Here is a 25950-nt window from a genome sequence, read left to right as displayed (position 1 = left end):
ATCTTCTAAGATAAGTTGTAGGGTCAGTATTGCCTTGCGTGTCGCTACATTTCTCCAGAACCCAAACTGATCCCAGAGTCTAGTTTCTGTCAGATTTTTCTTTCTTCTGTAAATAATTCATGTGAATGTTTTGAAAGCATGATTTATTAAACTGGTAGTTGGGTAGTATTCACACCTAGCACCTGCCTTCTTTGGAAATGAAATTATTACATTCTTCTTGAACTATGAGGATCTTTTGCCTTAACTTGCACACAAGGTGGAACAATTTTTTTGTGGCTGTCTATTCCAGGGGCCTTGTTTCCACTCAAGTTTTTCAGTGCCCTATCAAATGCTTCTGTTTATTCCATCTATCTTTTCATCTTATTTCTTTGATATTCAAACTGCTGCTTCTCGTTTCTCCATAAGTCTCTTTAATTTTCCTATCTCTTGCCTAGTTATGCATGCTGCTACGAGGGTTGGAACTTTAATAGTGGCTTCTGTTTATTTACAGCTCGTACAAAATAGATACGTGTTTCAAAGTTTTACTGACTGTCAAAGTAGTCACCACCATTGTGTATAGCTCATTGCCAATGATATGGAAGTCATAGGATACTCTCAGCAGTTCCAGTTGTGTTGACAGTTTGACTGGCACGGTCTATTGCTCAACAACTTTGTAGCAGTTCTGAAGCGAATGCTGTGAAGTGTTTCCTTCCGTTTGGATATCGAGTTGAACTCACTAGGGATTAAGTCAGGGGAGTGCAGTAGGCCGTATAGCACTTAGCAGCCCCATCAGTCAAACAAATCAGTAACAGCTTGCACTGTACGTGCTTGAGCACTGTCCTGCAAAATGATGGTCAGGTCCTGCAGATAGCGTCATCACTTCTGCCACTATGCTGTTCATTTTTGGAACACAACCTACAACTGTACATATCTATATTGTACGAGCTGTAAATAAATAGTTGCCACTATTAAAGCTCCAACCCTCATACATTCATGTATTTATTCTGTAGACATTCCTCCTGTGCCATTTTGCACTCCCTGTAATTCTCAGTTTTAGGTGCCTGTATTCTCTTTTGCCTGCTTCATTTCCTGCATTCTTATATTTTCTCTTTTCATCAGTTATGTTCGATATCTCATGCATTATCCAAGTATTTTTATGTGGCTTTGTCGTTTTGTCTATTTGATCCCCTGCTGCATTCACTATTTCATATATAAAGGCTACCCATTCACCCTCTGTTGTGTTCCTTACCTTTATTTCAGTCAATCATTGCCTAATCCTCCCTCTGAAACTTTCAACAACACATGGTTCTTTTAATTTATTCAGGTCTCATCTCCTTAATTTCCTAACTTTTACTGATTTATTCAGTTTTAATTTGCAGTTCATAGTCACTACACTGTAATCAGAGTCCTCAATCTGTCACTGGAAATGTTTTGCAATTTAAAATCCGGTTTGTAAATCTCTGGCTTACCATTATATAATCTATTTGAACTCTCCCTTTTTCTTTAGGTCTCTTCCACATATACAACCTTTTTTTCTGATACTTAAACAAGGTATTAATGATGATTAAATTATCCTGTGTAGAAAATTCTACCAGGCAGCTTCCTCTTCCCACTGATTTCCAATCAGTGTTCTCTATTATTTTTCCTTCTCTTCCTTTTCCAACTATTGAGTTAAGGTTCCCACCACATTTAAATTTTCATCTTCTTTAACTATCTGAATAAATTCTTTTATGTAAAAATACATTCTTTCAATTTCTTCATCATCTGTATAAGCTAATACTGTTGTTGTGGGTATGGGCTTTGTGTCTGTCTTGGCTATGATAATGCATTCACTGTATGGTTCATAGAAGTTTACTCTCATTCCTATTTTCTTGTTTATAATTAGACCCACTCCTTTATTACCCATATTTGATATTGTATTTGTAACCCTGTACTCACCCGACCAGAAGTCCTGTTCTTTCTGACTTTATGTGTTGCTGCCATATCTAACCTCAACTTATCAATTTCCCTATTTAATTTATCTAGCCTACTTGCATGATTAAAAGAGCTAACATCCCATGTTCTGATCCTTAAAATGATAGGGGTTTTTTTTTTTTTTTTTTTTTTTATGACATCCTGTAGAGTTGTTCCTTCCCAGCTACTTCACCTCTGGACTATTTTCCACAATAGGATGCCATCATCATTTAATCATACAGCAGTGCATGCCCTTGGGAAAAATAACAGCTGTCATTTCCCACCTGTTTTCAGCCATTTGCAGTACCAACATGTCAATACCATGTTAGCTAATGTTACAATTCCAGATGAGCCAGTCATCCAGACTTTTGCCTGTGTAACTACTGTAAATACTGCTGTTCATCTTCCGGAACCAGAAGTTAGACTGGCCTCTCCACAGGTACCCTTGTAGTTGCACCAATGGTTTTGCTATATGTATTATTGAGGTATACAAATCATCCTAATTTGCCAATGTCCATGGTTTATGATGTGGAGCTTTCATCTACATATATACTTTGCAAGCATCTTATAGAGTGTGGTGAAAGACACTTTGAGTTCCACTGTCACTTACTCATTTTCCTGCACAGTTGCAAATGGTGTGCGGGAAGAATGATTGTTGGTAAGCAGCCATGTGAGCTTATGACATTGTCTTGAGATGTAGGTAGGAGGAAGCAATAATGGTCTTGGAATTATAACAGTAAAGCACACCATGATGCATAACTCTTCCCTTGTAGCATCTGCCACAGGAGTTCGTTGAGAACCCCTGACTAGTAATATTGGAAATATTGGTCAATCGAGGATGTTTAATGCTGGATGGAGTACACTTCCTAAGGATTCTTCCAATGAATCTCATTCTGGCACCTACCTTAACTGTGGTTTTGCTTTATGTGGTTATTTCCTTTAAATCACTTTGTATGCAGATTCCCAAATATTTAATAAATGTAACTGCTTCCAGAAATTGTTTGTCAATTATGTAGCCATACAATAATGGATCTGTGGTAGCATTCTCGCTTCCCATGCCCGGGTTCCCGGGTTCGATTCCCGGCGGGGTCAGGCATTTTCTGTGCCTCGTGATGACAGGGTGTTGTGTGCTGTCCTTAGGTTAGTTAGTTCTAAGTTCTAGGGGACTGATGACCATAGATGTTAAGTCCCATAGTGCTCAGAGCCATTCGAGCCAATAATGGATCTTCCCACCTATTTATATGCAATACGTTATGTTTGTTCATATTGAGGGTCATCTGCCAATCCCCACATCAAATATCAACCTTCTGAACGTCTTCCTGCATTTCACTACAATTTTCTACTGTTGCGATTTCTCTGTATACAGTCTCTCTTATTATACTCCCCTGGAGTACGCCTAACATTACTTTTACTCCTGAAGATCTCTCTCCATTAAAAATGACGTGCTGTGTTCGGCTTTCTAAGAAATCTTCAATCTAATCACAAATCTGGCATGATATTTGTATTTTGTTCATTAGGTGAATGTGTGGAACTGTATCGGATGCCTTCTGAAATGCAACATCAACATGGGTGTCGGTATCTGCTGACTTCTAGGTCTTGTGGAAATACAGAGTAAGCTGGGTTTCACACAATTGTTTTTTGTGGAATTGTATCTCAATATGTGTAGAAGAGATGTTTCCCACACAGGAAGGTCATAAAATGTGTCCTGAAATTCTACATCTGGCCATCATCAGAACTACACACCTATAGCTGTGTGTGCGTCTGTTCAATGAGCCATGCCCCCCTGTGGGTCCAGTGGTTGGAATAGGCCCGAGGTATTCCTGCTTGTCATACGAGGCAACTAAAAGGAGTTTCACACGTTTTGGCCTTTATGTGATGGTCCCCTATAGGGTTTGGCCTCCATTCTTCAAAATTTTCCCGAAGAACAAGCCAATTGGGGTAGGGCGCCTTACAAGGTGCATTATGTCAATAGTGCATTGAGATCGTTAGCCCACTTTCTCGTCATCACATTGCAGTCCTGCCCATTCTCCATGTCTTGGGTGAGTACACCTTCCTGGGTGCGTTTTCCACCGTGCACGATGCAGTGTCGATTTCTGTGTTGACGATGACCATGGACTTCTTTGCACCTGATATCCAGCATTGTAGCCAGTCTGTTGTGGTGGGGCCGCCATGTACCCCATTGGTTGTAGCCCCCTGACCACACAGGGATTGCTCTGCTGACCCCAAATCGTTCCCCTCCCTGGCCACACCATGGGAGGAACATCAGGCTAAGGATGGCAGCGTATCTTATTCACCTCGGTACCTTATAAGTTCAAGAGCTGATGGGGAATCTTTCATGCCGATGAAGCCTCAGTTTTTTGTTGAGCATTTAGAGGACACGTTCGGGGAGGTGTAGGACGTGTCCAAGATGAGATCTGGGTCAGTCTTGATCAAAACAGCATCCTCTGCCCAGTCATGGGAGTTACTCACTTGTGACAAGCGGGGAATGTTTCTGTAACCATCACGCCCCATAAGAGCTTAAAGTTGGTCCATGGTATCATATTCCACAGAGACCTTCTTTTGCAGTCTGACGATGAGCTGCACACCAAATAGACTGGCAAGGTGTACATTTCGTCCAGCATGTCCACCAGGGTCCGAAAGATAATCAGAAAGGTGATGGTCTACTGGTGTGATGTAAAGCCGTATATCCCCCCCCCCCCCCCTCGATGTGGTGCTTCAAGTGCTGAAGTTCAGCCATATGTCTTCCCGCTGTACTTCCAGCATCACATGCCGAGATTGTGGACGCCCATCACTTCCCAATACTCTATGCGCCCCGCCTCCCATCTGTGTCAACTGCAGAGACCACCATTCGCGTTGCTCGCCTGACTGCAGAATTCTCCAGAAAGAAAGGAAAATCGTGGAATACAAGACCCTGGACAGACTGACCTACACTGAGGCTATGAGAAAATTTGAATGCCTGCATCCTGTACATATGACATTGTCTTATGCCACTGCTGCAAAAGTTCTGGCACCATCAGTTCCGCCAATCCAGGTCACTTCTCAGAGCCGGTAGACTACACCTGCCCTCTTAATGGTGGGGGGCATTTCCCTCCCTGTTGCTCCTGCACCACCTACTTTGGGAGCAACACCACCCCCCTCCCCAACCATCAGGGACGTCCGTCCCCACTTCTAAGCCGGAGAAGCGTAAGTCTTCTTCAGCTTCTCTCGCTAGGAAGGGGTCCCTTGGGTCACTCCCTTCCCAGGTTTCTTCTAGTGGGAAAGACGACACCCACCAGTAACTAAAGAACCCAAAAGCAGCTGGTCGTAGGGTATCATGCTCATCCTCAGTTCTGGAGACTGAGCCAGTGAAGTCCTCCCAGACGGGGAAACCCAAGGAGCAGTAAGAGAAATGCACGAAGAAAACCCCTAAGACCAAGGAAAATGCGGTGGCACCCACACCACCGCTACCTACAAGCTCTGCGGCTGAGGATAAGGTGGAGATTTTGGCGTCCGCTGAGGACCTAGATCTTACCAGACTATCAGACACGATGGATATAGACAGCTCAGGCAATAAATTGGTGGCAGCAGGTGACTCTGAGGCGTAAACTGCCTCATTGAATGTTCCATGCCTTCCCAGTCTCACAATGTCATCCTCCAGTGGAATTGCGGTGGTTTCTTCCACCGCCTGGCTGAGCTACGGCAACTGTTAAGCTTTACACCTGCTATCTGCATTGCCCTCCAGGAAACCTGGTTCCCAGAAATGCAGACCGCTGCCCCCCGCGGCTATAAGAGATATTACAGGAACTGTAGCGACTATAGTCAAGTGTCAGGTGGAGTTTGTGTTTATGTTCTAAACTCGGTCTGTAGTGAGCATGTGCCCCTTCAAACCCCTCTTGAAGCTGTGGCTGTCAAAATAGGCATGGCGCAGGAAATAACTTTCTGCAATGTATATCTTCCTCCAGATGCTGCAGTACCCCTGAATTTATTAGCTGCACTGATTGATCAACTGCTTAAATCTTTCATACTTCTGGGAGATTTTAATGCCCATAACACCTTGGGGGGGGGGGGGGGGGGGGTACCATGCTTACTGGCCAAGGCAGATATGTCGAAACTTTACTGTCGCAGTTCGACCTCTGCCTCTTAAAATACTGGGGCTGCCACACATTTCAGTGTGCCTCATGGTAGTTACTCACCCATGATTTATCAATTTGCAGCCCAGGACTTCACCCATCCATCCACTGGAGAGCACATGTGGTAGTGACCACTTCCCCATCTTCCTGTCACTGCCCCAGCATCAGGCGCACGGACGCCTGCCCAGATGGGCTTTGAACAAGGCAGACTGGGGAACTTTCACCTCTGCTGTCACCGCTGAATCTCCCCCACACAGTAACATCGATGTCATGGGTGAGCAGGAAACTAGCACAATTGTTCCTGCTGCAGAAAATGCGATCCCTCACTCTTTAGGGTGCCCGAGGCGTAAGGCCGTCCCTTGGTGGTAGCCGGAAGTTGATGAAGCAATTAAGGAGCGTCAGTGAGCTCTACAGCGGCATAAACGGCACCCTTCTCTGGAGCACCTCATAGCCTTTAAAACAGCTCCGTGCCTGTGTTCGCTACCTTATCAAACAATGGAAGAAGGAGTGTTGGGAGAGATATGTCTCCACCATTGGGTGCCACACGTCACCTTCGCAAGTCGGGGCAAAGATCCAACGTCTTTTCAGGTACCAGGTCCCAACAGCTGTCCCCGGTGTTACCATAAATGGCAAACACAATTGCTGAGCACTTTCTCGAGCCTCTGCATCGGAGAATTAACCCCCAACCTTTTGCACACTCAAACGGCAGCTGGAAGGGAACGTCCTCTCATTCACTACATGCTGCAATGAATCCTATAACGCCCCATTTACAGAGTGGAAGCACATTGCCCTGACACAGCTCCTGGGCCTGATCGCATCCACAGCCAGATGATTAAACATCTCTCATCAGACTACAAATGACATCTTCTCGTCATCTTCATCCGGCTCTGGTGAGATGGCATCTTTCCCTCGCAATGGTGGGAGACCACCATCATTCCAGTACTCAAACCCGGTAAAAACCCGCTTGATGTGGATAGCTATCAGCCCATCAGCCCCCCCCCCCCCCCCCCCTTCCCCTCAGGGGGTCCGCAACTCTTTTGTGGATATGTGCGTGGTGAGCACGGGGCCCCAAGCTAGTGCAGTTCCCCTTCCTTTCTGGGCTGCCCTACCCCCCTTCCCCATCCCTCCTCATCCCCAATCCTCCCCCCCCCCCCTGTTACCTCCCCTTCACACTCCCTCTTCTTGGGAGTAATGTATCAAGCCTTTGACCGGAGACAGGCGTTTGAAAACTCCAAGATCCTGTTTCCTTTGTTTTTCTCCATCCTCACGCTTTCTTCCTCTATTGGTCTTTCCCTGTGTGTACTCTTCTCCTTGCTTTCATGCCCTTCCCTCTATCTCTGCCTCATTGTCCTTGCCCTATTCTCCTTGTCTTCTTTTCTGTGTCTTATTCTCTGCTTCGGCGTTTGAGTTTCTTTCTTCTATCCCTCTATCCCTTTCCTCTCTTCTTTCCTGCCCGTGCGTGTCTGAAGGCCAACCCACGCATTCGCACGTGTAGCTGGTGACGGGGTAACGTAATTCCCCGCCCTGGGTAGACAAGTAAAGCTTGCACTTACCACCTGGTAAAGACCAGGCCCAGGGAGGGGTGATTGCCTGAGCTGTTACCTTCCGAATGTGCTGATTGGTCCCTCCGTCCGTTTCTCAGGAGGTGTGACCTGAGGTGTGAACAATCACCTAAGGCGGGAGTGCCCTCTGAGAGGGCCCCCACAAGGAAGGTGCGCGCCATCAGAGACACTGGCAATCATGGGGGATTCATCTGCAATGGATTTCTCTTCTTCTTCTTCTTCTTCTTCTTCTTCTTCACTGTCTTCTTCCCAAAAAAGAAAGCTAGATGAAACTCCTGTTCCGAAAATTCTACCACCAGAACCAAAGTTTCTTGTTGTCACAAGATCTGACGGTCACGATTTCTTAACAGTCAACTCTTTCGTCATTCAAAAGGGTGTAGATGCGATTGCAGGACTTGTGAAATCTTGTACTCGGTTGCACAATGGTACCTTCCAGGCCCAAAAATTACTTCGAGCCCCTCTCTTACGTTTCCTGTACGGGTGGAGGCCGGCAGTACCTTGAATTCGTCATGTGGCGTGGTGTATACCAGGTCACTCGACGGACTAACTGATGAGGAGTTCTGCCCTTCCTCTCTGATCAGGGAGTGACGGCCATCCATCAGGTCGTGAAAAGGGTCGAAAACAAGGACCTCATATCGACCCAAACCATATTCCTGACATTCGACAATGTGCAACTGCCTTCACAAATTAAAGCAGGTTATGAGAGATCATTTCTGTTCAGCCATATGTACCCAGCCCTACAAGGTGTTACCAATGTCAGCGGTTTAACCATACACGTCTTGTTCAAGTGCGGCTAAATGCGTTACCTGTGGTAGGGACGCCCATGAGGGTGACTGTCCACCCCCGTCCCCTCATTGCATTAACTGTATGGGTGACCATGCTGTCTCCTCTCGGGAGTGCCCCGTCTACAAAGATGAGAAAAGTATACAATAAATTTGAGTGAAAGAGAAGGTGTCGACCTCAACTGCTCGCAAGTTATTCAATAGCAGAAAGCCCACTGTGCTTCTGGCGGGTAAATACAGTACCGTTCTCACCTCTCCTCGGCCTACCAGGGAGGTAGCTACACAGACATGCGATCTAACATTTAGCTATTCGGTCGTCAGATCGGCGGCCAGTGCTACGATTGCCCGATCAATGTCTCCTCTTCCTCCCACCAACCCTAAGGCTCAAACATCATCATCTGCTACTGCTAAGATTAGGACCTCTAAATCAGATGCTCGGACCTTCAAAAAAAAAAAAAAACAGCATGCGAAGATTTCTTGCGTACACAAACTTCATAGCCATCAACTGTTCTTTCGGCAAAACGTAATTCTTCAAAGAAGGCTCATAGCAAAAAGTGTTCTGTTTCTTCTCCTGCACCACCCAGCGGTTGCCGTTCCCGGCCATCTTCAGTTTCGCCAGGCTGCACTGCTGGTAACCAATCACCTGGCCTTTCACCGGCAGAGGAAGCTGCCCTCCTGACAAGCTCAGGAAGGTGGCAGACACAACTGTTGAGTTGATGGACCATGACTCACCACCTATCGATTGCAGCAGCAGTGCTCCTTCGAAGCCAGGCCCTCAGCAGCCATCAAGGTGACCCTTTCTTGTTTCTTCTTTTCTTTTCGTTTTCATAATGGCACTACTTCAACGGAATATTCGTGGCATTCGGTCCAACCAAGAGGAATTAAAATTGCTCCTTCGAATGCACTGCCCGCTTGTCGTAGGTCTCCAAGAAACGAAGTTACGCCCCTGCGATCGTGTTGACCTGGCACACTATACCCCCGTGCGTTTTGACCTACCCCCTGTGGCAGGTATTCCAGCTCATGATGGAGGGGTCATGTTGCTGGTTCGGGATGATGTCTACTACGATCCAATCACATTGCACACAGATCTGCAGGCAGTTGCCGTCCAAATTACTCTCCCCACTTTCACATTTTCCATTTGTACTGTTTACACTCCATCGTCGTCTGCCTTTACTACGGCAGACATGATACAACTGATTGATCAGCTTCCTACACCATTTTTGTTGATTGGAGACTTTAATGCCCACCATCTCCTTTGGGGATGTCCACAATCCTGCCCGAGAGGCTTCCTCTTGGCAGACCTTTTCAACCAACTCAATCTAGTCTGCTTAAATACTGGTGCACCTACCTTCCTTTCGGACTTAACACATACCTATTCCCACTTGGACCTCTCAATATCCACTATCCAACTTGCACGTTGGTCCGAGTGGTATGCTCTGTCTGACACATACTCGAGCGACCATTTCCCCTGCCTAATCCATCTCCTGCATCACACCCCTTCTCCACGTTCCACTAGCTGGAAAATCTCCAAAGCCGACTGGGTGCTTTTCACCTCCCTGGCGACCTTCCATGATCAAAATTTCTCCAGCTGCGATAGTCATGTCGCATACCTCATGGATGTTATTCTCCCAGCTGCTGAATATTCCATCCCTCCTACTTCCTCTTCTCCACGTCGAGTCCCAGTCCCCTCGTGGACTACAGCATACAGCGACGCTATTCGTGCTCGGTAACGTGCTTTACGCACCTTCCAACGCCACCCTACAGTGATGAACTGTATCAGTTACAAACGACTCCTTGCACAATGTCATTGTGTTATCAAAGAAAGGAAAAAGGGCTTGCTGGGTGGTTTTCACCAGCCCATTCAAAAGTTACACTCCTCCTTCGGTTGTGTGGGGTGGCCTGCGCCGGCTATCTGGCACCGAGGTTCATTCCCCAATTTCTGGCCTGACTGTAACGAATGAAGTCCTTGTGGATTCTGAGGATGTCTCAAATGCCTTCAGCTGCTTGTTCGCGGAGGTTTCGAGCTCTGCCCATTACCACCCTGCCTTTCTCCCATGAAAACAAGCAACTCTTTGCCTTTACAAATGTCTGCTTGTGTCTGCCCGTGCAGATGGATATGTGTGTGTGTGTGTGTGTGTGTGTGTGCGAGTGTATACCTGTCCTTTTTCTCCCTAAGGTAAGTCTTTCCGCTCCCGGGATTGGAATTACTCCTTACCCTCTCCATCAAAACCCACATCCTTTCGTCTTTCCCTCTCCTTCCCTTCCAACGGTTGCTTCATCAGGAAAGAGGGAAGGAGAGGGAAAGACGAAAGGATGTGGGTTTTAGGCCTGGCAGATAACGAGAAGAGAGGATATACTGAAGGGCAAGTTCCCATCTCCGGAGTTCTGACAGGTTGGTGTTAGTGGGAAGTATCCAGATAACCCGGACGGTGTAACACTGTGCCAAGATGTGCTGGCCGTGCACCAAGGCATCTTTAGCCACAGAGTGATCCACATTACCAACAAACACTGTCTGCCTGTGTCCATTCATGTGAATGGACAGTTTGTTGCTGGTCATTCCCACATAGAAAGCTTCGCAGTGTAGGCAGGTCAGTTGGTAAATCATGTGTGTGCTTTCACACATGGCTCCGCCTTTGATCGTGTACACCTTCCGGGTTACAGGACTGGAATAGGTGGTGGTGGGAGGGTGCATGGGACAGGTTTTACACTGGGGGCGGTTACAAGGGAAGGAGCCAGAGGGTAGGGAACGTGGTTTGGGGATTTCATAGGCATGAACTAAGAAGTTATGGAGGTTAGGTGGACGGCAGAAAGACACTCTTGGTGGAGTGGGGAGGATTTCATGAAGGATGGATCTCATTTCAGGGCAGGATTTGAGGAAGTCGTATCCATGCTGGAGAGCCACATTCAGAGTCTGATCCAGTCCCGGAAAGTATCCTGTCACAAGTGGGGCACTTTTGGGGTTCTTCTGGGGAAGGTTCTGGGTTTGAGGGGATGAGGAAGTGGCTCTGGTTATTTAATTCTGTACCATGTCGGGAGGGTAGTTGCGGGATGCGAAAGCTGTTTTCAGGTTGTTGGTGTAATGGTTCAGGGATTCCGGACTGGAGCAGATTCGTTTGCCACGACGACCTAGGCTGTAGGGAAGGGACCGTTTGATGTGGAATGGGTCGCAGCTGTCATAATGGAGGTACTGTTGCTTGTTGGTGGGTTTGATGTGGACGGACGTGTGAAGCTGGCCATTGGACAGGTGGAGGTCAACGTCAAGGAAAGTGGCTTGGGATTTGGAGTAAGACCAGGTGAATCTGATGGAACCAAAGGAGTTGAGGAACCCGTCAACTCCTTAATAAAAGTCCTCAATCTTTCCTCTCCCACATCCACACCGGCTGTTCAGAGCATCCTCCTACAAGCCAAATGCAAATTAGAACAGCATGCCACCTCCACCTCAAAAAACTATACAATCTCCTGGTTTCCCACCTCCGGAAAGGCAACTCACTCACCCTTCACAACCTTTCCAGCAAACCTCAATCTCCTCTCATTGCACATGGACCCAGTCTCTCCCATCTACTCAATCTCCCACTTCCAGCTGCACTCCCCCCAAAACCTCAAAATTCCAATCAACACAATCTGGAACCACAACACCCTAATTCTGTAGTTAACCTTTCCTCCAAACCTCTCTCCCAATCCGAAACCTCTGTCCTATCCAAAGGCCTCACCTTCAGCCCCACTCCCAGATTCAACCAGACAGCCCTTGTCAAAGATTTACTGTCCTACACCCGTACTCTCTGCTGGAAATATCACTTTGCCACGAAGAAAAATGATCCTAATCCTACTCCTAATGATTCTACACCCCAAGACACTATCCAAATTGAACCCTGCCTGGAACAGTTCCATCCTCCGTCACAGCGGGACCCACCTCCTCTTCCTCAAAATCACCCTCTCCAAACCTTCCAGGAATTTCTGACTTCCAGCCTTCTTAAAAAACCTTAATCCTACTCCCAACATCACCACTGCTGAAGTCCAGGCTACCCGTGATCTGAAGGCTGACCGATCCATTGTCATTCTTCCGGCAGACAAGGGTTCCACGACCATGGTACTTGATCGTCGGGAGTATGTGATTGAGGGACTGCGTCAGCTTTCAGACAACACTACATACAAAGTTTGCCAAGGTAATCCCATTCCTGATGTCCAGACGGAGCTTCAAGGAATCCTCAGAACCTTAGGCCCCCTACAAAACCTTTCACCTGACTCCATCAACCTCCTGACCCCACCGGCACCCCGCACCCCTACCTTCTACCTTCTTCCTAAAATTGACAAACCCAATCATCCCGGCCGCCCCATTGTAGCTGGTTACCAAGCCCCCACAGAATGTATCTCTGCCTACGTAGATCAACACCTTCAACCCATTACATGCAGTCTCCCATCCTTTATCAAAGACACCAACCACTTTCTCGAACACCTGGAATCCTTACCCAATCTGTTACCCCGGAAACCATCCTTGTAACCATTGATGCCACTTCCTTATACACAAATATTCCGCACGTCCAGGGCCTCGCTGCGATGGAACACTTCCTTTCACACCGATCACCTGCCACCCTACCTAAAACCTCTTTCCTCATTACCTTAGCCAGCTTCATCCTGACCCACAACTTCTTCACTTTCGAAGGCCAGACATACCAACAATTAAAGGGAACAGCCATGGGTACCAGGATGGCCCCCTCGTACGCCAACCTATTTATGGGTTGCTTAGAGGAAGCCTTCTTGGTTACCCAGGCCTGCCAACCCAAAGTTTGGTACAGATTTATTGATGACATCTTCATGATCTGGACTCACAGTGAAGAAGAACTCCAGAATTTCCTCTCCAACCTCAACTCCTTTGGTTCCATCAGATTCACCTGGTCCTACTCCAAATCCCATGCCACTTTCCTTGACATTGACCTCCACCTGTCCAATGGCCAGCTTCACACATCCGTCCACATTAAACCCACCAACAAGCAACAGTACCTCTATTATGACAGCTGCCACCCATTCCACACCAAACGGTCCCTTCCCTACAGCCTAGTTCTTCGTGGCAAACGAATCTGCTCCAGTCCGGAATCCCTGAACCATTACACCAACAACCTGAAAACAGCTTTCGCATCCCGCAACTACCCTCCTGACCTGGTACTGAAGCAAATAACCAGAGGCACTTCCTAATCCCCTCAAACCCAGAACCTCCCACAGAAGAACCCCAAAAGTGCCCCACTTGTGACAGGATACTTTCCGGGACTGGATCAGACTCTCCAGCAGGGATACGACTTCCTCAAATCCTGCCCTGAAATGAGATCCATCCTTCATGACATGCTCCCCACTCCACCAAGAGTGTCTTTCCGCCGTCCCCCTAACCTTCGTAACCTCTTAGTTCATCCCTATGAAATCCCCAAACCACCTTCCCGACCCTCTGGCTCCTACCCTTGTAACCGCCCCCGGTGTAAAACCTATCCCACGCACCCTCCCACCACCACCTACTCCAGTCCTGTAACCCGTAAGGTGTACACGATCAAAGGCGGAGCCACGTGTGAAAGCAGCCACGTGATTTACCAACTGACCTGCCTACACTGTGAAGCTTTCTATGTGGGAATGACCAGCAACAAACTGTCCATTCACATGAATGGACACAGGCAGACAGTGTTTGTTGGTACAGAGGATCACCCTGTGGCTAAACATGCCTTGGTGCACAGCCAGCACGTCTTGGCACAGTGTTACACCGTCCGGGTTATCTGGATACTCCCGACTAACACCAACCTGTCAGAACTCCGGAGATGGGAACTTGCCCTTTAGTATATCCTCTCTTCTCGTTACCCGCCAGGCCTCAAACTCCGCTAATTTCAAGTTGCCGCCGCTCATACCTCACCTGTCATTCAACAACATCTTTGCCTCTGTACTTCTGCCTCGACTGACATCTCTGCCCAAACTCTTTGCCTTTACAAATGTCTGCTTGTGTCCGTTTATGTGCGGATGGATGTGTGTGTGCATGCGAGTGTATACCTGTCCTTTTTTCCTCCTGAGGTAAGTCTTTCCGCTCCCGGAATTGGAATGACTCCTTACCCTCTCCCTTAAAACCCACATCCTTTCGTCTTTCCCTCTCCTTCCCTCTTTCCTGATGAAGCAACCGTTGGTTGCGGTAGCTAGAATTTTGTGTGTATGTTTGTGTGTCTATCGACCTATATTTTTTCCACGTGGAATGCTTCTGAGAGAGAGAGAGAGAGAGAGAGAGAGAGAGAGAGAGAGAGAGAGAGAGAATCTTCATAACAGGTATAGATTTTCTAAAATGTGGTTTATAGTTGAACTTCTAAAAAATGTACAGTAAAAATTTGAGCCTCTTGCTATGGTTAGTTACTTAGATTCTTGTGACCCATGGTGCAAAAATGGGTAGAAACAGATATTTGCAGTTTTCTGTATAAGTTCGGTAATTTTGAACCTCTGGTCATCGGTGACTGCTAAAGATTTCAAAGCAAGTTTCAAGATTCCCCAGGAATCTGCTATCAGCAGAAATTATAGAAGTTGGCATCCCTACAATTGGTTTTTTTCATACCCAAAGATCAGGCTTTTCTCAGGAATTACTGGTGAACAAATGATGCTTTTATAAAATCAAGGCCCACCTTAGACCACACCTAACGCAAAATAACCAACTGATTTGCTCAATTTGCTGGCCTGGAGAAAGTGTGTAGTGTTTAAATTTTGACCTTCTACTGAAGGATAGCTATAATATGCCTGTTCTTCCATTAGGTATACAAATTATTGCCAGGTCAAGGCTTATCCAAAGCACTTGATCCCATATCTCTGTGATGAATAGAATTTGAGGTATGACCACCTGAAAAATGGCATTCTCATGCATAGCTTTTTAGAACATATTGGTAGTTGTGAAAATTTGTTTAGTGTTTAATAAGAAATTATATTCCGTATTTCACCCCAATGAGCAATTTTGATGCACCTCCAATATTCCCTGAATTGTGCTATGTTTAAATCCTGTCAAATGTTCTTTAAAATAACGTTAAAATTGGATTGAAACATTTGGACATGGGGTCCAGTCACACATCTTGCCTCAGGCCTGGTCCTGGCTGTCAGTGGCCCTGCATATAGGACATCATCAGATGACAAATCAAGCATCATCCACAACCACTGTTAAGTGTCTCTGTATTTACTGACCAAGTGCAACAGGAAGGAACGCCATCCCACACACTGACATCTGACACCTGTACAATGCAATGCATGCATTTTTGCATGCTTGTGCTCAACATTCTGGTGGGCACACCAGTTACTAATGTACCAGCATTTCACATTTGCAATGCCTTACCTTGCACCTACATTAACCTGTGTCCTTGCTATGTTAAGGACTTACCTTTGTTATCTAGACAAATGTATTCCCGAAATTTCATTATGCTACATTAATTATTTTTTGGTGTTGTGATTTTTTTTTCCATCAGTGTATATGCCAGAGATTATAATAACCATTACAAGTGGACAGAGAAAGCTCGGGATCACCAGTTTCTATGAATTGTTGCAACTCATCCTTCAGAGTAATAGCTGTAGGCAGAGCTAAATCAGTCCAGGCAGGTCAACCCAGTGGCATAAATAGTGATTCATATTACACTACCCTTACCACCTAACCCACTGGAGGAATCTATTGCCCACTCACCTGTATCCCACAGCTTATCCGATAAACAATGTCAATAAGTGTTGGCTGTTTTGTGCCAGTTTTTGGTAGCATTCAAGACAGATCAGACGACGCATTGTGAAACATGTTATCAACATTGGAAATCATCACCCCATTAGTCAGCACTCATACAGGGTGTACCCAGCTGGATGACTGCTAATTCAGAAGCAAGTAGAGAAGACTGCAACATGACACCATTCACCAGTCAGGGAGTCATTGGTTCTCCCATGTTTTTCTCATGATGAGGAACAGTGGCAAGTGGTGTTTCTTCATCAATTACTGGTGGAAGAACAGTGTCACCAAAGAGGATGTACCCCATTGCCATGAATTCGTGACAACGTAGATTGTAGGGAGCAATATGTTTCTCCACTATGAATATGCTGACAGCCTGTAGGCAGATGAATTTTAATAAGGCTAACCAGGAAAACATTGCTTTCATAACATCTGATGATCTCTATGAGTTCAAAGTTACATCATTTGGTTGTGCAAAGCTCTAGCCACCTAAGAATGTATGAAAGACAACCTGCTTTGAAAGATTAAATAAACTACCTGCCTTTGCTATCTGGATGCATTGTTATTTTCTTAGAGATATTTGAAGAACATGTAAACTGCTTTTCAATTATGCTGAAGTTTATCCAAGACATAGATCTTCACCTGAAACAAAAATCTTAGAGGAATTAGTTAACAAAAACAGATTCCATCCTGATCCAGAAAAAGTAAAAAAAAAAAAAAAAAATAGCAAATTTCCCAACACCTCAGCACATTTGTTACTTGAAAGGCTCCCTCGAAATGTGCTCCTACTGCAGATGCTTCATAAAGGCTTTCGGTTGCAAGGCACACCCACTGGAAGAACTGCTGCAGGAAGATCCCAGATAACCTTGGAGCAAGGCGTAATCTTCCCATATACTTACCCAGGTGGCGACTTCTTCAACAGCCCTGACATTTTTTGATGATGGATGATGATGATACAGAAATGCACACTGTTGTGAGTGGCAGTGGAACAAAAATAGTTCTACTGTGAATCCAGGAGGGCACCAAAACAACAATTGCTTATGCCTACAGAGTACTGTACTCCCCAAATCTGATGAGAATCACTCTGGCTGAGGAAAAAGTGCCTTGGCAGTTGTTTAGGCAGTCAGCAAGCTCTGATCTCATTTACATGGCAGACAATTCACTGTTGTGACTGACCACCATTCATTATACTGGCTGATAATCCTGAAGGATGAATCAGAACAGTTGGAAAGATGGGCACTGTCTGTGGGAATACATTACTACAGTACGTGCCTGCATCTGGAGTAATCTCATGTTCAGGTGTGAGAACATGTTTGAAATGTTTTTGTAGTGTGTAACTGAGGGAGGACAAGGATCTCATTTACATGGCAGACAATTCACTGTTGTGACTGACCACCATTCATTATACTGGCTGATAATCCTGAAGGATGAATCAGAAGTTGGAAAGATGGGCACTGTCTGCAGGAATACATTACTACAGTGTTCAAAAAAGAACTCAGACACAAAGATAAAGTCTGCCTTTTGTGGAGTCGATTGGAGGGTTGTTACAGTCCTGGTGGTATATCAATCGTTACTGACAAACATGGCAGCTGAATGAAAGGAGATAAAGTATCATTGAAGACATAGGGCCTCAGAGAAGGAAGAAGCTGTCACATAAGAATTGTATAGAAGGAATTAAACTTAATGGTTGCTCATCATCCCAGGTCATTTATGGCCATCCATAATGAAGTATTTTTTTCAAAACCCCCAACATCGGGTCATCTGCGACTTGCAAAGACCTTTAATAATGTCAGAAACAGGTATCATTGGCCAGGTCCCTATCAGTTGGTCAAACATTTTAATCCTACCACTGTAGGGTATGAGTCAGTATACAGAGAATGCTGTGAGTAAAAGATTGCTATTGGTCGTGTCCAACATTATTGGAACTTTCCAGGTTGAAATCACAATGCAGTGTGCCCCAGAGGATTTGTATGTGTAGCTCATCTCCATCTTTTGGACTTTGAAAAAATCAAGTCATGTACATGGGTGGTAGGGGGGCCTTGGCATAATCATACTGCCGACAATTGTTATAGTGTAATAGCTTTGGAACAAGGAAAAGAGTGTGGCAAGAAGACTACAGCATGAGAAGTTGTAGGACTGTTCTCTTGGCTTCAATGAATAAATGGATGACAGCAGCGAAAATGTAGGCAATGTGTCACCATGAACTATTACTGGAAACTAGATTGAGCTTCCATTCATCATTTACAGATGACATTATACTACAAACAACAGACTCTTGAATAGTCTAGAGCCAGTCAACTGGCACTTCGAGTGATGTTCTGTGATGTTTAGTGATGAGTCTTGCTTTTATTAATGCCAACTTGTCCATAGATGATGGGTTGAAAGGTCACAGAAAGCAGCAATTCTCAATGTCTTTATCTCTCCCACTCCTGGAAACATGGTGTGGAGAGCAATTTCATGTGGCAACAGGTGTGACTTCATAATTATTGAAGGGAGGCTGAATGCCTGAAAGTATGTACTCATAACAACAATAGTAAACACTGTTTTCATACCCTTTATGACCAGGGTACCAAATGCATTATTCTAACAGGACAATGCATGACCCCACATTGCATTTCATGCTACAAACATATTGAAGAATGTTCAGATCCTTGACTTGCCTGACTGGTTCCTTTGTTTGTCACTCGTGGTGCATGTCTTGTGATAAGTAGGTGTATATTTTCACACCAGCCTCCAGTCAATCTTAATGAACCTTACAGATTATGTTTCTGGAACTGCAAGAAATTTCTCGAGGTGACATTTGGAGATGGTTTGCTTCCACATCACTATGAATAAAAGAGTGCATTTGTGCCTTTCTGGGATCACACCTAACACTAATGTTGATGGTGGTCATCAGTTCTGAATGGAATAAATATTTGGTAAGTGAATACCCATTCTGTTGTGACCATATCCACAAAGTGTGACTGGTGTTTCTGGGTGTTACACTTCCCATTTCCATCTGTGTTATTCATATTGTTAAATATAATTATTGTCAGTACAGTATTTTGTGAAAGTTTGATGCTGTAACTCCTGTTCTGTTAGAAGAGGGAGGCAGAAGGTCTTTATCTGATCTGATGAAATAAATGGAAAAAATAAATTCAATTTTTGTTGTTAGTTTCATCTCAACAAACAGTGTGAAAATACCTGAGGAAGCAGTAATGCAATGTTCATTTATAGATTTATAAGCTTCAACAAAATACATTCTTTACCGTGTGCTGTGTGTATGTGGTCTGCATGTTAGATCAGTTTTAACATTGTTAGTGTTAGTTGGTGGATGCATGCCCTTCCTGACACCACAGCATCCCCCTGGGACGATAATTTCTTTACCCCGCATGCCTGCATCTGGAGTAATCTCATGTTCAGGTGTGAGAACATGTTTGAAATGTTTTTGTAGTGTGTAAATGAGGGAGGACAAGGATATCAGCCCAGTTTTTACCTAGAGAGATGTGGAAAACTACCTAAAAACTACATCCAGGATGGCCAACACACCAGCCCTCATTGTTAATCCACTGGATGAATTCGAACTGGAGTCGGTGGGCCTCCCGTTGGCCCAGACGCTGTCACTTTAACGTACTCAGAAATATTGGTGGGTTGCCAGTAGAATATACCAACATAATGAAAGTACTTAATAACAGTCAATTATTAATATGAAATGCAGAAATATTTTCCCACTTCTCAATTGTTAATATGACATACTGGAATATTTTTGACTTCTCTTGTTTAATGTACAGGGTGAACATTAATAAAACGGACAAACTGCAGGTATAGATTCCTGACTGGCAATGAAGGAAAAAAGCTCTTATGAACACAAGTCCGGAAATGCATCATTGCCATGGTACATGGTGCTGATGAATGATGGTTCCTCTGACCATGTGCCGTGTGTTGTTTGCATGTTGCAGGCTGTGTGATTGGCACAGCATTCTGTAAGCAGAGGAATGGTCCAGTTTTCGTACCGGGAACAAGCCGTGATGGCGTTCATGTATGACCAAACAGATGGCAACTGTAGAGAGGCAACATGTCTACACCAAAACAAGTACCCTCAAAGACACCAACCACATCACACAACATTTCAAGCCCTTTTTGGACATTTGTGTGACCATAGGTCCTTTCAGACAGATGGACATGCAGGGAGGTGGCAGACTGTGCTTACACCAGAACTGGAGGACCAGCTTGTACAGGATATTGAGAAGAACCTTAGTGCAAGCTTCAGGCAAGTGGCCCACCAACATGGCGGGCCAAAGTATGAGTGATCATGTGTATCCTGCATGACACAGCATGCCATGGAGGCCACTTTGAGCATCTGCTGTGATGTGGGTGTGATGCATCTCTGTACTGTTCCGATTTGTTGTCACTACGTGCACACTGTCCATTTCTGGACCCGTGTTCATAGGACATTTTTCCTTCCATTTTCAGCAAGGAATCCATCCCTGCAGTTTATCAGTTTTATTAATTTTCACCCTGTTTATTTTTGAATGTTCTTGTTCATGATGATTTTATGAAATCTCTATGATTTTACAAAACTCTATGATTTTTATGTGAAAATTCAGGTGATTCATCTGAGAAAGACGTGTGCCATCTATCAGTCTTTTTTATACAATTTGTATTTGATTCTAAATTCTTCCTCCAAAAACTGCCTGACAGACTCTGATAGTTGAATGGATTGCAAATATTAAATTTTATTAATAGAACTTTTTGCTACTAAAGAGTGAAGAACCATTATTTGTTCCCAACAGTGACGTGAATAAAACTGTAGAAACTTTGTGGTCAATTATTGATGATTTGCCTGTTGGCTTTCATCTCAAAATATATACTGATTTTTCTGAAGTTTTGCCAGCATAAATGGTAGACTGGAGTCAAGGCGTAATTTAAATGTACCTGTCATGTAAGTGTCTGAGGGTCTTTCCCAGGTCATTGCTGCTGTGGTACTCACCTTTTTACCCCATGTTAATGATTTTCACCCCCTATGAACCATGGACCTTGTCGTTGGTGGGGAGGCTTGCGTGCTTCAGCGATACAGATGGCCGTACCGTAGGTGCAACCACAACAGAGGGGTATCTGTTGAGGGGCCAAACAAACGTGTGGTTCCTGAAGAGGGGCAGCAGCCTTTTCACTAGTTACAGGGGCAACAGTCTGGATGATTGACTGATCTGGCCTTGTAACACTAACCAAAACGGCCTTGCTGTGCTGGTACTGTGAACGGCTGAAAGCAAGGGGAAACTACAGCCATAATTTTTCCCAAGGGCATGCAGCTTTACTGTATGGTTAAATGATGATGGCGTCCTCTTGGATAAAATATTCTGGAGGTAAAATAGTCCCCCATTCAGATCTCCGGGCGGGGACTACTCAAGAGGACGTCGTTATCAGGAGAAAGAAAACTGGCGTTCTACGGATGGGAGGGTGAAATGTCAGATCCCTTAATCAGGTAGGTAGGTTAGAAAATTTAAAAAGGGAAATGGATAGGTTAAAGCTAGATATAGTGGGAATTAGTGAAGTTCGGTGGCAGGAGGAACAAGACTTTTGGTCAGGTGAATACAGGGTTATAAATACAAAATCAAATAGGGGTAATGCAGGAGTCGGTTTAATAATGAATAAAAAAATAGGAGTGCGGGTAAACTACTACAAACAGCATAGTGAACGCATTACTGTGGCCAAGATAGATACGAAGCCCATGCCTACCACAGTAGTACAAGTTTATATGCCAACTAGCTCTGCAGATGATGAAGAAATTGATGAAATGTATGATGAGATAAAAGAAATTATTCAGGTAGTGAAGGGAGATGAAAATTTAATAGTCATGGGTGACTGGAATTCGAGAGTAGGAAAAGGGAGAGAGGGAAACATAGTGGGTGAATATGGATTGGGGGAGAGAAATGAAAGAGGAAGCCACCTGGTAGAATTTTGCACAGAGCATAACTTAATCATAGCTCACACTTGGTTCAAGAATCATAAAAGAAGGTTGTATACATGGAAGAATCCTGGAGATACTAGAAGGTATCAGATAAATTATATAATGGTAAGGCATAGATTCAGGAACCAGGTTTTAAGTTGTAAGACATTTCCAGGGGCAGATGTGGACTCTGACACCACAATCTATTGGTTATGAACTGTAGATTAAAACTGAAGAAACTGCAAAAAGGTGGGAATTTAAGGAGATGGGACCTGGATAAACTGACTAAACCAGAGGTTGTACAGAGTCACAGGGAGAGCATAAGGGAACAATTGACAGGAATGGGAGAAAGAAATACAGTAGAAGAAGAATGGGTAGCTCTGAGGGATGAAGTAGTGAAGGCAGCAGAGGATCAAGTAGGTAAAAAGACGAGGGCTAGTAGAAATCCTTGGGTAACAGAAGAAATATTGAATTTAATTGATGAAAGGAGAAAATATAAAAATGCAGTAAATGAAGCAGGCAAAAAGGAATACAAATGTCTCAAAAATGTGATCGACAGGAAGTGCAAAATGGCTAAGCAGGGATGGCTAGAGGACAAATGTAGGGATGTAGAGGTTTATCTCACTAGAGGCAAGATAGATACTGCCTACAGGAAAATTAAAGAGACCTTTGGTGAAAACAGAGCCACTTGTATGAATATCAAGAGCTCAGATGGAAACCCAGTTCTTAGCAAAGAAGGGAAAGCAGAAAGGTGGAAGGAGTATATAGAGGGTCTATACAAGGGCGATGTACTTCAGGACAATATTATGGAAATGGAGGAGGATGTAGATGAAGATGAAATGGGAGATACGATATTGTGTGAAGAGTTTGACAGAGCACTGAAAGACCTGAGTCGAAACAAGGCCCCGGGAGTAGACAACATTCCATTTGAACTACTTGACGGCCTTGGGAGAGCCAGTCCTGACAAAACTCTATCATCTGGTGAGCAAGATGTATGAGACAGGTGAAATACCCTCAGACTTCAAGAAGAATATAATAATTCTAATCCCAAAGAAAGCAGGTGTTGACAGATATGAAAATTACCGAACTATCAGTTTAATAAGTCACAGCTGCAAAATACTAATGCGAATTCTTTACAGATGAATGGAAAAACTGGTAGAAGCCGACCTCAGGGAAGATCAGTTTGGATTCCGTAGAAATGTTGGAACACGTGAGGCAATACTGACTCTACGACGTATCTTAGAAAATAGATTAAGGAAAGGCAAACCTACGTTTCTAGCATTTGTAGACTTAGAGAAAGCTTTTGACAATGTTGACTGGAATACTGTCTTTCAAATTCTGAAGGTGGCAGGGGTAAAATACAGGGAGCGAAAGGCTATTTACAATTTGTACAGAAACCAGATGGCAGTTATATGAGTCGAGGGACATGAAAGGGAAGCAGTGGTTGGGAAAGGAGTGAGACAGGGTTGTAGCCTCTCCCCAATGTTATTCAATCTGTATATTGAGCAAGCAGTAAAGGAAACAAAAGAAAAATTCGGAATAGCTATTAAAATCCATGGAGAAGAAATAAAAACTTTGAGGTTCGCCGATGACATTGTAATTCTGTCAGAGACAGCAAAGGACTTGGAAGAGCAGTTGAACGGAATGGACAGTGTCTTGAAAGGAGGATACAAGATTAACATCAACAAAAGCAAAACGAGGATAATGGAATGTAGTCAAATTAAGTCGGGTGATGCTGAGGGAATTAGATTAGGAAATGAGACACTCAAAGTAGTAAATGAGTTTTGCTATTTGGGGAGCAAAATAACTGATGATGGTTGAAGTAGAGAGGATATAAAATGTAGACTGGAAATGGCAAGGAAAGCGTTTCTGAAGAAGAGAAGTTTGTTAACATCGAGTATAGATTTAAGTGTCAGGAAGTTGTTTCTGAAAGTATTTGTATGGAGTGTAGCCATGTATGGAAGTGAAACATGGACGATAACCAGTTTGGACAAGAAGAGAATAGAAGCTTTCGAAATGTGGTGCTACAGAAGAATGCTGAAGATAAGGTGGGTAGATCACATAACTAATGAGGAGGTATTGAATAGGATTGGGGAGAAGAGGAGTTTGTGGCGCAACTTGACAAGAAGAAGGGACTGGTTGGTAGGACATGTTCTGAGGCATCAAGGGATCACAAATTTAGCATTGGAGGGCAGCGTGGTGGGTAAAAATCGTATAGGGCGACCAAGAGATGAATACTCTAAACAGATTCAGAAGGATGTAGGTCGCAGTAAGTACTGAGAGGTGAAGAAGCTTGCACAGGATAGAGTAGCATGGAGGGCTGCATCAAGCCAGTCTCAGGACTGAAGACCACAACAACAACAAGAATGATTTTCAAGGACATCTTAGATTGTGTTGTGAGGAACTATGTGTACTCCACCAATCATATTATTATATGAAAGTCAGCACTCAGCAAAGTGACATATTGAGAGATGAAATATCAGATATGGCCATCTGTCTCTTAAGTTGACAGACAGAATTGGTCATATGTTGCACAAACATATAGTAAAGTCTGTTTTTAAACTGAGAAAGAAGATTGGAGACTACGTCAGAAGCGTATAGGACAAAAGACAGCCACTTGCAGTGTCAGGGAGTATATTGGTACAGTATATCATGGACATGTGGAGTAGTCTGTGTTGTAATAACCAGATGATTCGTTAACACTAGGGTCATTGAACATAAACAGTACTGCAGGTGGAGAAATTGGCCATTTTTTTTTTTTTTTTTTTCCTTCCAGGGAAGCACTTGAAATTCATAAACATGGCAATAGTTGTAATAATAAAGTAGTAGTCCCAAGGTAAGTTGACCTTGGATTCCTGTGCTGCAGTAAATGACTGTTGCAACAAACAAGTGCAGAACCACAACAGTAATGACCAACGAAAGGGCTTCAGATGTTGGCACAACAGGAACACACGATCTCTGGCTGTGGGTTTGACTCCAATCTGCCATCAGCATGGAGGTGACCTTTTGACAATGTCAGCCACTCATGCTGGTGAAGCAACAGAAAAATCAGTAAATAAATGTCAGCCAAAGGACTGAGACAAAAGCCAACACGCAAAATGAAATGTACGGTTTTGTGTTAAAAACATAAAGTTAAAACTAAAGAGAACTATCTGGTACTTCACTCACATAGTGGAACAATAATCTCCAGGTAATGACATTAAAGACCTGAACTTTAAGATGAATGAGTTAGAGAGCACTGCCAAAATTAATCATACATATAACTTTTATGAACAGACTGATGTATATTACTTCTTTGTTGCAGCCCAGTCTTTGAACAGGCTTCTTCTGATGATGAAACAAACGTGGGCCAGAATTTATAAACATGTGTTTCATAATATGCAGGCTGTGATAAACTTAAACTTGTATAAGCATACTCAATTTTTGTATATACTTTTGGTATTAATTGTTTGCTTATTATGTGGTGGTTTTTCTAAATCTTAACCATGACTTCTTGTTTAAGAGTAGATTAAATCATAGCTCACTTAGCCCAGATTTAAATGAATTGTACATTTTATATTATCATGTCTGGAGGAGTTATGTGAAATGAGTTCAAGTGTTTATTACAGAAGCACTACTTTATACAATTGATGTAAAATATATTACGTTTATTATGTACAAATCAAAACACGAATTCCAATTTTTTTGTCTTATTACAATGGTGTTTGTTTCATGGATTCTTCTATATCTGCTTGATAAAACAGTTTCATACAAATGAAATAATGGAAAATCCAGGAGTGATAGTAATGGTGTGGAAAGGTTACAGTGCTATTTACCAATTAGAGGTGTTGGGTGGTAGGCAGGCACATTTAGCTATTGGACTAAGTCCTTCATCGGATGTAGGCAAAACAAAACATACACACATTTACAGCTAGCACACACATGGTCGATGCCATCT

At 44.0% G+C, this 25950-nt stretch overlaps 1 protein-coding gene across 3 annotated transcripts in view; it reads left to right on the top strand.

The window, feature by feature from the left end:
* Positions 1-25643, top strand: part of LOC124615722 (WW domain-containing oxidoreductase) — a 138683-nt gene extending 113040 nt beyond the window's left edge. For 2 of the 3 annotated variants that reach the window (XM_047143790.1, XM_047143789.1), the window contains one exon: positions 25318-25643. In XM_047143790.1, coding sequence (XP_046999746.1) covers positions 25318-25329 — 12 coding nt within the window. In that variant the 3' untranslated portion in view covers positions 25330-25643. The other variant, XM_047143788.1, reaches the window with a different exon arrangement.
* Positions 25644-25950: the final 307 nt, after the last annotated feature.

The sequence above is a fragment of the Schistocerca americana genome, chromosome 5 (genome assembly GCF_021461395.2).
Source record: "Schistocerca americana isolate TAMUIC-IGC-003095 chromosome 5, iqSchAmer2.1, whole genome shotgun sequence".
Taxonomy (NCBI): domain Eukaryota; kingdom Metazoa; phylum Arthropoda; class Insecta; order Orthoptera; family Acrididae; genus Schistocerca; species Schistocerca americana.
Note: the sequence above shows the minus strand (reverse complement) of the source record. Positions and strands in the feature narration are given on the sequence as shown.